The 13,519-nt window shown below is 51.9% G+C and overlaps 4 protein-coding genes across 4 annotated transcripts; 3 read left to right on the forward strand and 1 right to left on the reverse strand.

The window, feature by feature from the left end:
* Positions 1 to 22: 22 nt before the first annotated feature.
* On the reverse strand, positions 23 to 3,480 carry J4E93_005085 (uncharacterized protein; the record flags this gene model as incomplete). The annotated part of the gene is made up of 3 exons (XM_049343008.1): positions 23 to 322; positions 374 to 3,329; positions 3,386 to 3,480. 3 exons carry the CDS (start codon positions 3,478 to 3,480, stop codon positions 23 to 25), a joined length of 3,351 nt encoding a protein of 1,116 aa, XP_049200008.1.
* A 281-nt stretch (positions 3,481 to 3,761) lies between these two features.
* On the forward strand, positions 3,762 to 4,889 carry J4E93_005086 (uncharacterized protein; the record flags this gene model as incomplete). Its single annotated transcript, XM_049343009.1, has 3 exons — positions 3,762 to 4,308; positions 4,358 to 4,617; positions 4,674 to 4,889. 3 exons carry the CDS (start codon positions 3,762 to 3,764, stop codon positions 4,887 to 4,889), a joined length of 1,023 nt encoding a protein of 340 aa, XP_049200009.1.
* Positions 4,890 to 5,896: 1,007 nt separating this feature from the next.
* On the forward strand, positions 5,897 to 7,684 carry J4E93_005087 (uncharacterized protein; the record flags this gene model as incomplete). The annotated part of the gene is made up of 1 exon (XM_049343010.1): positions 5,897 to 7,684. One exon carries the CDS (start codon positions 5,897 to 5,899, stop codon positions 7,682 to 7,684), a length of 1,788 nt encoding a protein of 595 aa, XP_049200010.1.
* A 3,727-nt stretch (positions 7,685 to 11,411) lies between these two features.
* Positions 11,412 to 13,472, forward strand: J4E93_005088 (uncharacterized protein; the record flags this gene model as incomplete). The annotated part of the gene is made up of 1 exon (XM_049343011.1): positions 11,412 to 13,472. The coding sequence occupies one exon, from the start codon at positions 11,412 to 11,414 to the stop codon at positions 13,470 to 13,472; it is 2,061 nt and encodes a 686-aa protein (XP_049200011.1).
* Positions 13,473 to 13,519: the final 47 nt, after the last annotated feature.

A 13,519-nucleotide genomic window follows, 5' to 3' on the forward strand; every position in this document is an offset into this window, starting at 1 on the left:
TAGCTATGTACATCCCCCTGCATTAATGTAATCGTCTCAGTCCCTCAATCAATCCCTTGACTTCCTCGAGCTCCACACCTAATCCCTCAATGGCCTTCCTTTGCACTTCCTCGCTTACATCCAAAAACCTCTCCACCAGCTCCCCATCTACAAAACGCATGGGCTCTTCTTCCTCCCTGACGGTATTCTTGAATGCGCGGAACTTGGCAAAGTCCATGTCTCCCGGTGCGGCGACGAGAGCACCGAGATTGGATTGGAGTGTCATGAGGAGGTTTTGGTAGTCGGCTGAGATGAGACCGAAAAGGTAGATTGAGCCTTCGACCTGCACGTAAATTAGTATTTGTGTGTGATAAATGCAACAGGGTAGACTTACAGTGCCAACGAACGCTTTGGGAATGACTGCAGCGTCCGAAGTCGTCATGACATCAATCCGACGTATCCTGTTCACCATTTCTCCCAGTAGCATTTCCGAGCTGACGTTCAACCGCCTCTTATCATCGTCTGTGACACCGTTCGGGTCGCGGTACAGGACCATCAGGTTTCCCTCTGCGTCGCTTTCAAGATATGTGTTCGTGTCTACCTCGGCCACAGCCGTTGCCCAAGTCGTCTGATAATGCCGCGCGACTTCTACAAGCTTGTCTGGTAGACCCGCCTCGCCCTTTGTGTATTCGACGACGGCGAGTGACTTCATCAGGTCAGCGATGGCGATCATGGTGCCGTTGACGGTAACATCGATTGGCGCAGTCGAGCATCTGAACGAAGCTAGCTTCACCAGGTCAGGAGAACTTTGCGTTTTGAATTCGACATCGTATACCACGATAGTCTTGATGAGCGCGGCGACGATTTTGCCTTCGCAAATGGCTAGACACCTGCAACCGCCCTTTACAGCGATTTCGGTGACGAGCTTGAGTACGCGCTCGGGCGTTACCTCTAGGATGATTATGCGGCCGCGTTCTGCAGTCGCATTCTGATCGTCAAGGTATGCAGTGCCGATGACAAAGCGCTCTGCAACCCCGCCTGAGCCGTCTGGGAGTTCGCAGCGCATGACGCATTCGACTAGTTCCTCTTCATTGAGAGCATACGTGTCGAGCTCCTTGAACTGGATCTCGTCCACGAGCTTGAAATGACTTAGCATAATCTCCTCGCCATGTTTGAGTATCCTCTTGATAGTGCCGAGACCGAAAGCTTTCAGACTAGGTGAGTATGCTATCCGTCGTACGGTCTCATCGACCTTTAGCGTCTGTACATGCGTTGTTCGCTCGGTGTCTACTAGAGCGATGCGGAGGTCCTCTGAGGTTGCGATGGCTACAGATCCGGGATATGCTTCTGAGTCGAAAGGACAGACTGTTGTTGCTTTCTCTGCTGTGACAGCGGAGTATACAAGACGACCTTCTGAAGAGTAGATCAAGGATGGATGTTCGCATGTTGCAAATACGTTGAATAGGCCGTTGCCGCGAGGTAAGGCACGGAAACTAGCTTCGCGCGTGCCTAGGACGATGCTTTTCCTTCCGGATAGCTCATGTGTTGAGGGATCATAGGCGTATGTGACAACATTGCCATCTGCTAATGCAGCGAAGAGGGATGGCGGCTGTTCCGGGAATATCTGAGTTAGTAGCAATGAGCGGGGAACCGAGTCTTCGGAGATCTGAACCGTCTTGACCGCTTCCAGGGTATCGAGAGAGCATATAGCCAGTTCGGAGTTGCTCCAGAAGCCAATGAAGCATATCGAGCTTGAGACTGACGGAAGAGCAATGCAGGCGACCTGGCTTTCGGAACCGAATTTCTTCTCTTTGATAACCTGTAGACCGTCGGACATACTCAGAGAGACGATAGTGACGCCTCCTAAGGAGACAAGAACATGACTATCGTTGATGGAAGCAGCGGTAATAGCCTGGCCACCCATTGGCATCCATTCCGACGTTATCATTCCGCCATCCAGATCGCAGATTCGGGCTCGTCCGTTCGTGACCTGGATCACGCGCCCTTGTGAGATGTTCGCAGCGGCTAGTGTTGTCTCGTCCAAAGCGAGCGAGGCAAACTCGTCCACCTCTTCTACCTCGCCCTGTGGATCGAATCGGAAGATGCGCGACTCGTTGACAAAGCTGACTAGTAAGGTGTCTTCATACTGGGCAGAGGCGATGGATTTCAGACTGAATAGATCAGAGATCTGTTCCATCTCGCCCAACACACCAAGATCTTCCAGTCCAACTCCGCTTCTAACGCTCCGAAGACTTCCGTCTTGATATGCGCCACTACCGGTTACTATGCGCGCCTGGCCAGAAGAGTATTCATTGCTTTGCCCTTCACCAGATCTGTTGCCCATATCCATGATTGTGAAGTCAAGTATAGGCGCGATGTTGGAGAATGTCTGGACAACCTCCATCGACTTCTCTGCAATCTTGATGACTTGCGAGTCTCCCTGGTGCGATCCCACAAAGACGTATCCAGCATCGAGATATACCAGCGTAGATGCGCGAGATGTCTCCCCGATTACGTCAAGTTTCCATGATTGGACCTTGCCTTGGCTGCTCAAGACCAACATGAACATGTATAGGCGACCGTAGTCATCGGCGAGCACGAATCGCTGAGCGTCAATGCGTTCCCAAGCCACAAAGATGGTCGCCTCGTCCAGTGGCTCGGTTTGGAGTTCCCCACTCTCGTCGTCGTAGTATCCGATGGATGTTTCGCCGATGACCACCAGGCCGTGGGAAGGCTCTTCGACGGGTATCAGGTGGCTCGAGCCAAGCTCCAGTTCGGTCTTGCAGGTCTCGCCTTCCTGTAGGTCCACCTCTTCGCCGGCGTAGGTCAATTCCCGTAATTTCAGCTTGACTTGAGAGTGTGTGTCTTCGTATAGTAGAGCCATCTTGGGCTTGTCGTCGAAGGACCGTGGGCGCAAGAAGGCAGACGAGCGGACGAACATCTCGGGTAGTCTGACTGGCTGAGGGTCTCCCAGATGGGCGATATCAGCCTCTTGCTTCCTCTTCTTTCCCCTTTGGACTAGCGGTATGACGGTTACAATGCCCTCGTAGACCTCGACAGTCATGAATCGCCCCGTCGGATCGATGTGACATCTCTCGCCCGTTTGCGACTCTCTTGCAGCATTGTCGGCCACGCTCGCGAATGATTTCTCCGTTTGTAATTGTTTCTTCTCGGGATTCCATGAAAGGGTGAAGTACATGTATCGATCGGTTCCGACGAAGAGGTGATCGGTCGGTGATAGGGCTGGGCGGAGCTTCTGGAGCATGGTGACCTTGCCATAGATGGCTTTGGAGTGTTGGAGGGCCAATCCATCGGAAGTCTGGGTATAGAATTCGAGTCTGTTCGATTTGCTTCAATCTTATTAGCATTGGATAGATAGTGATGCATGTACCCGTGGACTGCTTACGCGACTACGAGGCAATCCTCCTCCTGGGCGAGGAAGTTGAGCTTGAGCGCATGCCGGACGCTGCTTGGCCGGTGGATGGGTGCGATGTAAGCCATGGCGATATCTATTAGAGCTTGTGGATAGCTCAAAGTACAGGTCAGAACTATCGTGGTTGGCGGGCTGGAGACATCGGATGCATTCCGTCATTGAGCTGCACGGGCCGCGGCTCCACGCGACTTCGCGTTGCGGGGCGGCCGTGACTTTTGGAACTTTTGGAACTTTTGGAACTTTGGGTGACCGCGACTCTTTTTGCTTGCAGCCCCGACGCGCCCACTTAAAATGGCGTGTGAGTCCAGCCCTCGCTCTCCACAACACCAAACCAGACTCCGCTAACACAATGGCGAACTCAGCGGCCATGGATATCGAAGATGACGATCCCGTCGTGGCCGAGTACGACGTCTACATCACCCCCGAGATGGCCGAGCAGCAGCTGTACGTGCTGCAGTACCTGAACCGCCCGCCCGACCAGCCCTTCACCAAGGCCACCGAGAGCCAGCCCTCGCAGCTGCGCCTCAAGAAAGAGTCGGGTTTCATTGAGGTCGACGTGCCCGTCAACATCCACCGCAACTACAACCGCATCGCCGGTGTGCGCTGGGGCGAGGCCATGCGCAAGACCAAGGGCTTTGGCCAGAAGGCCTTCGGTATTGCGTCCGGCTTTGAGCGCACCATGCCGCGCAGCACCAATCGCCCTGGCGCCGCCGGCGAGGGAGGAGCCCCCGCAGCGCCCATTGCGACCGAGGACGACGACAACTTTGAGGAGTACGTCACCCACTTCGAGGACGCCAACGAGAAGGGCCACGTCCTCAACACGCAGACATTCGGTGGCCAGATCATGCCCGACGACGGCAAGGGCACTAGCTACATGCTCGGCACCTTCCGCGACAGTAGGTAGCGCGCGACAACAACCATCACTTCAAGACTGACTCGGCGCAGACGAACTCCACCTCACACGCTGCAACGGCCTCGTCCAGCTCCGAACACAGTTCCACCAGATAGATGCCTCCGCCCAGTTAGAAGCTGTTCAGCGCCGCCGCGAGAAGGAGTCACAGGAAGGCGCCAAGGTCGCTGAACCAAAGGCCTTCCTTGCCCAAGTCAAGAAGACGGGCGGTGACACTGCCGCAGAGTTAACTCAGGCCTTCATGAAGTCGACCAACCAAGAGCAGTGGCTGAGGCTTGACTACTATGACGAGAACGTACGTCCTTCTGTCTTGCACTCCATCTCGCTGGTGACAAGCTAACCATGCTGTAGGACGATCGAGCCTTCGATGCGTACAACGACCGGCTCTTCCTCGCAGACGTTGAATCCGCGCCCAAACTCCAGGCCAAGATCGACAACAACGAGTTCCTCGACGCCGTCGGCTCCGGCGGCAAAGCCAGCAAGAAGAGGCCTAGGCGCGACGCCGAAGACCTCATCGAGATATCCGACGACTCCGACGACCAGGCTGACGAGCCATCAGTGAGTTGAGCAAGTGGATTTCGCGCGTATAACACTGGCTGTTGCGCGAAAGAGCTTCTCGCACCACCATTATTATCCGACCTGGCCATTGAACATCTATCCTCCCATTTACCTACTAGATACCCCCAAAATATTACTGAGCTGTTACTACATAATGATGCTACAGGCCTGCGACTATCGATATGTTTTTCGTCTCCTCACGAGGCTAGAACTATTCAGTGACACAATGCTAATTTTCTCTCTCTTAGTTTGATGTAGACTTGGGCTACCAGCCGATGGGACCGGGGAATTATCGCGGCAGACGCAGAGGTGTAAAACGTCTGCGCGGTTCTGGTGCGGTCGATTGGTACTATTTCGGATACCCAGGATACGGCCGTGACCTTCATAGAGAGGCTAGATTTGGAAGTAGCTATCCGCTATCTAGGGGATATGGGCCAGGAAACTGATGAGTAGGTGATTCAAATATCGAGAATAGGGACACGACGCGCGAAGGAAGGGTTGCAGCCTCGATACCATGTGGTAAGCCTGGGAGCCTTGTCGTTGTTGGTCTCTGACCAGATATCCGTGAAGGGTGACAGGTATCTATGAGGTTGATACGTTCCATAGTCGGTTCATGATGTAATAGATCGCGCTGAATCCTCGGTCCAGTACTTTATTCGAGTTCAAAACATGTGAATGGTCAATACGACATCGCAGGTTGTGTAACCATGGTACACACTGGCTTCGGCCAAATTTCTCTTCCACAGGCCTATACTTTGCTTTCCACAGCTTCTACTACTACGTCGAGCACCCTATGTAAAGCATACTGAACACTGACGTCCCACAGAGTATATCTTCACAGAAAGCCCAGGCAGCTACATCGCCTTTGAGATCTTATAATCCCACAGTTAAATATTAAAGTAGACTCCAGCCAGCCTATTGAACTTCTTCTTCGTACGAGGCAAAAGCAGTTTACTGCATACCTAGGCCGCGACCATCTCCCAAGAACTAGCTTAACTCATCGACTACTTCCCACAATGTCTCAACACGCGCGGTATGCATCTCGTACCGACGAAGAGATTCGCAAAGAGATGGACCCCGGACACGTTCCATATCGTATGGGCTGGCCGACACTTGCACCTCTGCCGATGGACACCGACATAGATGCGAGATGGATGATACCAGGCTCATATCAGATACTGCGTGATGTGCAAGACATTCTCATAGCACATGGCTTGCTCAGGGGGACTACCGCGTTCTACTTTGCGTTTCGCACTCCTCGGGATGCTACTGAGGAGAACGACAATATAGCGCATTTGACGCTCTTGATACGGGTCGACATGCTGAAGCACGCTCGTCATGAGATTGAAGATGCTATCATCAGGATCAGGGCCAGCTTCCGCGATAATTCCTGGACGGAGGACGCCCAGATTGAGTGCATAGACTATCGAGTAAGGCAATCTACCGGCATGTCTTTCCCCATCCGCCATGATGAGCACAACATACGTCAACAATGGGAAGCCATATCTTCCGATGTCATGTCTTTGCTGAGCAAGCATGAATGGCTTTCGGTAGAAATTCTTCGTCGAGGATTGATCGACGAGCGCAAGGAGTGTCCACCAACAATTGTCATTACTACACCTACTGCGCGCGATCCCAAGTGGTTCGATTTCGTGGTACCTTCGATTATGGCCGAGATTGCCAAGAGAGCTCCAGACTTTGGCATCGAAATACTATGTGGGAAGACGATGCTGGGGGCGAAGAGGCGAAACAGCTTGACCGACAACGTCAATGGCTCATCATACACCAAAAAAGCCCATATGGGATGTTCTCTTGGAATTGCGAACGATGAGAAAGGTTGCAGTACTTTGGGTGGATCTGTCACTCTTTCCGGGGGTGTTCGGTGCGGAATAACAAGCTGGCACGGCGTCCGCGATTCACGACTTGACAGCGTCATCTCTAACACGGCCAACAAGGCTCTGGGTGCCGACAACAAGACCCTGGCCAACATGCCTCAAGCCATGGTATCGCCAGCGACGTTCGACCATTCCGGCTACCTCGGACTGCTGCAAAAGCAGATTACGCTTTACCGTACTTACGCTGCTGATGGAGATGTGGAATTTAAGATGTTGCACAAAGAGAAGGATGAAGAGTACAAGAAATGCAAAAGCTTCGACCGACGTATTGGCTACGTCTACGCAGGTTCAGGCCGTCGAACTATCGACGCCAACAAGTACACATCAGATCCCGATACCGACCGATCCAAAGACAAGATGAAGGCGTTGCAGCCTACGTTCGTCTTCCCCCTCGACTGGGCGTTGATCCGTATGGACGATACGAAAAAACGCGACGTTACCAATCGTCTGCCTGATGTTTACTCTACCAAGACGAAACTTGTCCCAGAGCAGAAGTGCAGGCAATGGTCAACCTTCAATGTCAACAAAGAAGAAGTGCATGTTGCCAAATACGGGCGCACGAGTGGCTGGACGGCCGGCACCATCAACGCTTGCATGATTATCATCAACCCTGATGCAGACGAGGAGATCTTGGGCGCCTATGGCATCGGTGCGAAGAACGTGGCAGCGTGTTTTGGCGTGGTTAGCGAGGACGAGAGGGAGGACTTCGCTGGGTTTGGTGATAATGGCAGTGTAGTATTACACGAAGGATCAGGCACGCAGCTTGGATTACTTGTCGGGGTGACTAGTACTGGACAAGGAATGTTTCTTCCTATGGACGTTGTCTTTGAGGATATTAAGAGGGTCACTGGTAGAGACGTTGTCAGACCGTCTTATGTCGGGAAGTTGACATCATCTCCAGCGAAATAGTATGAAGCTAATGGCGAATAGCTCCCCAGGTTGTGGGACTTGCCCCGTTCGAGTTGACGGAGTAGCCCGAATAAGACGACGGACGCATCAAGGATGAACGATGTGCTCATGCGATGAAGAGCAGGAGGAAAGTAGACAGTAGTGCGCGTCTTGTGGTGATATTGCGCGAAGGTTCTTTTGCTAGCTTCTCAGATGACCAAGACCGGCGGTTAGATTTGGCTATAGCTCATGATATCTTCTTTTGACGCCTCGATACTCAATTTACATAGACTGTTTGTTCAAAATAGGTGCACATCTACTCCCCTTAGATGTAAAGGACAAGCTATAAGGTGACTAGGAAGCTATGGTGGGACTAGGTGCACGCTCATTCAGTTAGAAGACTGAACAAATGGTACTAGGTCAAGATGTCACTGGGAATATTGACATGAACAGAATTCCTTTAGCCCACTACGTAATTGTACACATGCTTGGTTCAAGAGAAATATCGCCTTACAAAAAATCAAAAGAAAATGTGGACTGACTGACGCAAGGAAAATACTCTGTTTTCATGTCTTTTCCTTTGCTTTCTTTCTTTTCTTGCAATAAGTCAAAGCGCCAACAAAGGAAAAGATCATAGAGCTTCCTAGACTCACGAGGTGTGCTGGAAGTGCTGCTTCTCTACGCCTTGATACTGTAGTACGACTAATGTAGTGTACCCAATATGCTCGGTTCCAACGTTTCTGCCGCATGTAGAACGGAGCGAATTCACCGTGGCATACCAGTTCCGGCCGTATAGGTCCAGTAAAACCTCACTCTCAACGGTTTTGTCGACTTATGGTGGTTTTGTAGCTCTGGATGGTATGGTTTTGTTGTTGGTTGGGCTCCCGTGTTTTGCAGCCATGTGTCTTCTGAGGTTCTTCTGATGTGCCAAACTTTCTCCACAGCCTTCGACGGGGCAGTCATATCGATTGTCGGTATGCTTGCTTCGCATATGGTCGCGCAGGTTCTTACGGTGATCGTAACTCTTGGAGCATTCAGTGCAGCAATGCTTTTTCCTTCCTTCCTGAATGTACCGGCGCTGAATCTGACGAGGGAGATCGACTGTTGTACATTCCAGGATCCGATCAGGAGCCGTAGCATCAGAAAGGAAAGATTGAGGCGAATCGTCCGTAGGATGCGCTGAAATGTCATCCAGGCGCGTGATGCCTTGAATTGGGCTGGGCCGATCGACGCTGGGTATATATGTAGTACTGGATGAACCACATGGAGTATATACAGAAGCGATGATTTCACTAGGCATCTCGGTAGATGCTAGTGGGCAGGGTAGGACGGATCGAAGGACATCAGAAGTTTGGAAGGTGGTGCCCAATGACGCGACAGTCATTAGTACAGAAGTCTTGACGCTGTCGGGCCCTTGGTTGCTTCTTTCGAGTAAAGTATTCGTAAACCATTCATCGTGAAGAGGATACCACCAAAAGCGTTGTTGGAGGAGTCTAGGACAGTTGTTCACATGATCATAATGTGCTGTCGGGATCGAAACAGCGCAAGGCTACCGTAGCCTTGCGCTACGTCAATCTGAAATATGTCTGAATCTGAGAAAATATGTTAGCATTGTCTTCAATAGACAAGTGGGACAGGTATGAGCTCACATCAGAAAAAAGTGAATAACACCGAAGGCTCGGAGGTCGCCTCAGACGCAGCCCAAGAGGGCAAGTGCGTCTGGGGTAACGTGTTGCGGTCTTGTTGGACTACCGTACGCGCCTCGGGCTGTCAAAGTAAAACGAGTGATCTTTGATGAGAGATGTGGGTCTCTTATAAACAAAGTCGATAAGGACTAGGTTAACCTAGGATGGCACCTGGGCAGTGGGGGCGGCAAGAGGGGGGTCTCAGGTCCGTGCATCCGCGGGCGTCCTTCAATCTAGATCAGCGTCGACGCGCACATGCATGCATGTTCGGCTACTTGACGCATCATCCAATCAAGCCTACAGAACAAGTTGGAGCCAGCTGAGGCCCCTCGGTGTGGCGCATTCTTCGTTGGAAAGGACGAGCTTACATTGGATCGTTCATACTCCAAGCTGATTGAGACCCCCTCCTGCCCTGCAAGCCTGGCCCACGTCCTGCAGAGGCGTATTCATGGCCCAGGAACGATTCCGGTGACTATGACCGCAAGATCTTACCTAGGTAGTTCCCTGGCAACACCAGCGCATAGCCTCATGACCATTAGAGCTACGCTGATGCGCCTTCGCTACTGATTGCGTACCTAGGTATGCACGAAAACTTGGGCGGGTCTTCTTTATTAGATGAGGCCCTCCTGTGTGATAGTATTCAAACGGTGAGCAGACGTGGTCGCCTCCGAGAACCTACTACCACATGTCTGTTCCCACCAAGAAAAGAAGAATGGACCCCAACCGAAAGCAGTCATCCCTGTTGATTGTTCTTCACGTAGATACTTTCGAAGTGTTCCTGTCTGTAAATACTAATAACGTCTTCTTCACCGATACTGTAATCTTCTTCTACAGATCAATTGCTTTGATCAGACGCGTGGGCTTTGCCAAACCAAGTTCAGTGTGCACTAATACCGACGGATGCACAGAGTTCGCTAAGCCTGGTGTACTGAGACCCTCGAGCATGGGCTGTATACTCGTTCGCAGATCATGCTCCGCGCTTTCGTTGATCGCAGGCAAAGCTCGAGCAATGTCGTCGATAATCGGCCTTAGCTCATTTGATATGCAGAACTCACACATACCTGACACCCGATGAGACCCTCGTCGCCACGTACGAAGGTACTGAGACCCTCGACATCTCGCCTTACGCTCTTGGAAGATTCAATCCAGCTATCCAAGAGCTACTGAGGCCCCCAACTTAATGTCCATGTTGTTGCATGAGCTACCAGTTTTCCGGCACACGGCAAGGCCTTGAGGGGCCCTCCCTTAAGTTGTGCTTTTTGATCGTAAACGTAAATATAAATGGTTCGTCACTGCAGCAGTATAATTTTGGTGTACTTACCTGCAAATCATACTCCAAGGGCCAAAAAGGTCATCCACAGTGTGTCTATAGCTTTCAATGACTTCTAAACCCAGCCCCACTACCTCCTCTGGGAAGCCTAGCAGTGCAGGTACTTTCGCAACGAGAGGCGGTGGAAGTTCAGCTGCTGATATCAACGCCTTTCTGGGCGGTATGCCTCGTAAGTTATCGTCTTCCTCTCCAATTGCTACGAGTCTTCTGTTAATGGAGCATCCAGAACCCATTATGGTGTTGCCTCAAAACCCTTGGACGGTTTCGTCTGGGTATTACACTCGCCCTGATGGATCTGTCGTGTACATCGAGCATCCACACCAGATCCGTAACACTGCGCTCAATGGAAGCGCCAGCTCGAGCATGGAAGTTCTGACCGGAGGATGCAATGGCGCTAGCGCACAGCATGGAGCGAAGAATGGCCACTAGTGCTGGCTTTATTGAGGCGGTACGCGACTGAGTTGATGTACTTGTTTTTTCGCGGTGTTGTGTTGATGAACGGCGTTCTGAAGGAGATGGAAAGAGGAAGGGCAACGATCCGGAGCGATCATGTACCCATAGCAGTCTAGTCCCAATCGGGTTGGTGCTCACTCGACCCAGTGTTCTCTCCACATCTCCACCACGCTGCATCAAGTTCACGTGAATGCTAAGTTTTATAACACGTCTTCATTCGTAACAGCTTCTATTCTTCCATCATCGCATTCCATACATTCTCAAGATCCACGAAATCAGCATGCCGCCCGCAGCCCCACCTTCCTACCCCCGTCCAGACTTCCTTCGCGAAGACCTAACATGGACACCCCTCAACGGCCCATGGTCATTCCTCTTTGACGACAACGACGTTGGCTTGACCCAAGGATGGCATTTGACCTCTCTCCCGGACAAGATCACCGTAAACCCCACCAACACCAATAGCGCCGAGAACACCGAAGCGCACAGCATCACTGCCAAGATAGCCGCTGGAACTCAAGAGCTGCTACAGGGGAACGCATTCAAAAACGAACATACTGTACATGAGAAGAGGAACATCCAGGTTCCGTACGTGTTCCAATGCCCGGCCTCCGGCATCGAGGAGAAGGGCGTGCATGAGGTGCTGTGGTACGAGAGGGTCATTGCAGACCCGAGAACTATGGAAGAGAAGGCAGCCGGAAACCGCGTGGTGCTGAGATTTGGAGCTGTCGATTACGAAGCCAAGATCTGGCTTAACGGGCGCTTCTTTGGTGGCCATCGCGGTGGACATGTGCCTTTTGACATCGACGTCACGGATGCTTTCACGGAAGAGAAGGCTCAAAGACTCACCATTCGCGTATTTGATTCTGCGCATGACCTCACTCAACCACGCGGTAAGCAGTACTGGAAGGCTCAACCAGAGAGTATCTTCTACACGCCCAGTGGCGGTATCTGGCAAAGCGTGTGGCTTGAATCAGTGCCTGTTGTGGCGATTGGAGATGCAAGCGCGGGCACGCTATTCAAGAGCAATGATATCGAGAGCGGCAAGCTGGAAGCTAGCATCAAAATCATAGGAAGGCCTGCTGGACATGCATACAGCGTAGAGCTCGAAGCCAGCCTGGCAGGTGTGCCCGTCAGCAAGACAGAGAAGGTTGCTCTTCCAAGAGACTCAGACACTGCTTCCTTGAGCACCAACATGCGACTTTCCGACTCCCAGACTTCACAGCTGCCTCTTACATCCACTGCCCCACTTTCTGACGCGACAGCATGGCTCAACAACCTAGCCCTCTGGTCTCCGGAGGAGCCCACTCTATACGATCTGACTATCCGCCTCTACGACAATGAAGACAAAGTCATCGACCAAGTCCACACCACAACCGGAATGCGTTCTCTCCATTGGGATAACTCCACCTTCCGACTCAACAACCGCCCATACTTCCAAGCGCTCTTCCTCGACCAAGGCTACTGGCCCGAAACCTTCATGACACCTCCATCTTCCGACGCACTGAAGCTAGACATCGAGTTGACCAAGACGATGGGCTTCAACGGATGCCGCAAGCACCAAAAGGTCGAAGACCCACTATTCCACTACTGGGCCGACCGACTTGGACTGCTAGTCTGGGGTGAAATGGCAAACGCATACGCATTCTCCGAGGCGTATGTAGAGCGCATGGATCAAGAGTGGCGGGAAGCCGTCTTGCGCGATCGAAACCACCCTTGTGTCGTTGCTTGGACGCCAGTCAATGAGTCGTGGGCGTACACTGATCTCCATACGAGCAAGCAGCAGAGAGACCATATCAGGAGCTTGTACTATGCGACCAAAGTGCTGGATTCGACGAGACCCATCAACGACAACTGTGGCTGGGAACACGTCATCACTGACTTGACCACGTTCCATGACTATGCCGATGCGGATGAGCTCACAAAGACTTGCTCGACGCTGGACGGCATCATGAAGAAGCAGTCGAACCGACCGACGTTCCTTGCACCTATCGAGAGCTTGTCAGATCCTGGGTCGAAACATACTCCTGGTGCACCTGTTATCTGCACAGAGTTTGGCGGTGTCAACATTGCGCGATCGGCTGCGGGTGAAGAGGATAGGAAGAGGGACTGGGGTTACACCACTGCTACCGATCCCAAGGATTTGCTTAAGCGCATCGAAAAGATGATGGACGGAATTGTAGATGGAGGGCATTGCTGTGGGTTTGTGTATACGCAGCTTACAGACATTGAGCAAGAGGTAAACGGCGTATACACACCGGACCGGAAAGAAAAGTTAGATGCTGCCGAGGTGAGGAAAGTGGTTGAGCGCGTTATGGAGAAGTATGCGCAGATGCATAAGTAGTTGCTTGGGTCAAATAAGCTTGTAGACAAACGCAAACATTCACTCAA

This window comes from Alternaria ventricosa (assembly GCF_023758065.1).
Source record: "Alternaria ventricosa strain BMP 2768 chromosome Unknown scaffold_7, whole genome shotgun sequence".
NCBI lineage: Eukaryota > Fungi > Ascomycota > Dothideomycetes > Pleosporales > Pleosporaceae > Alternaria > Alternaria ventricosa.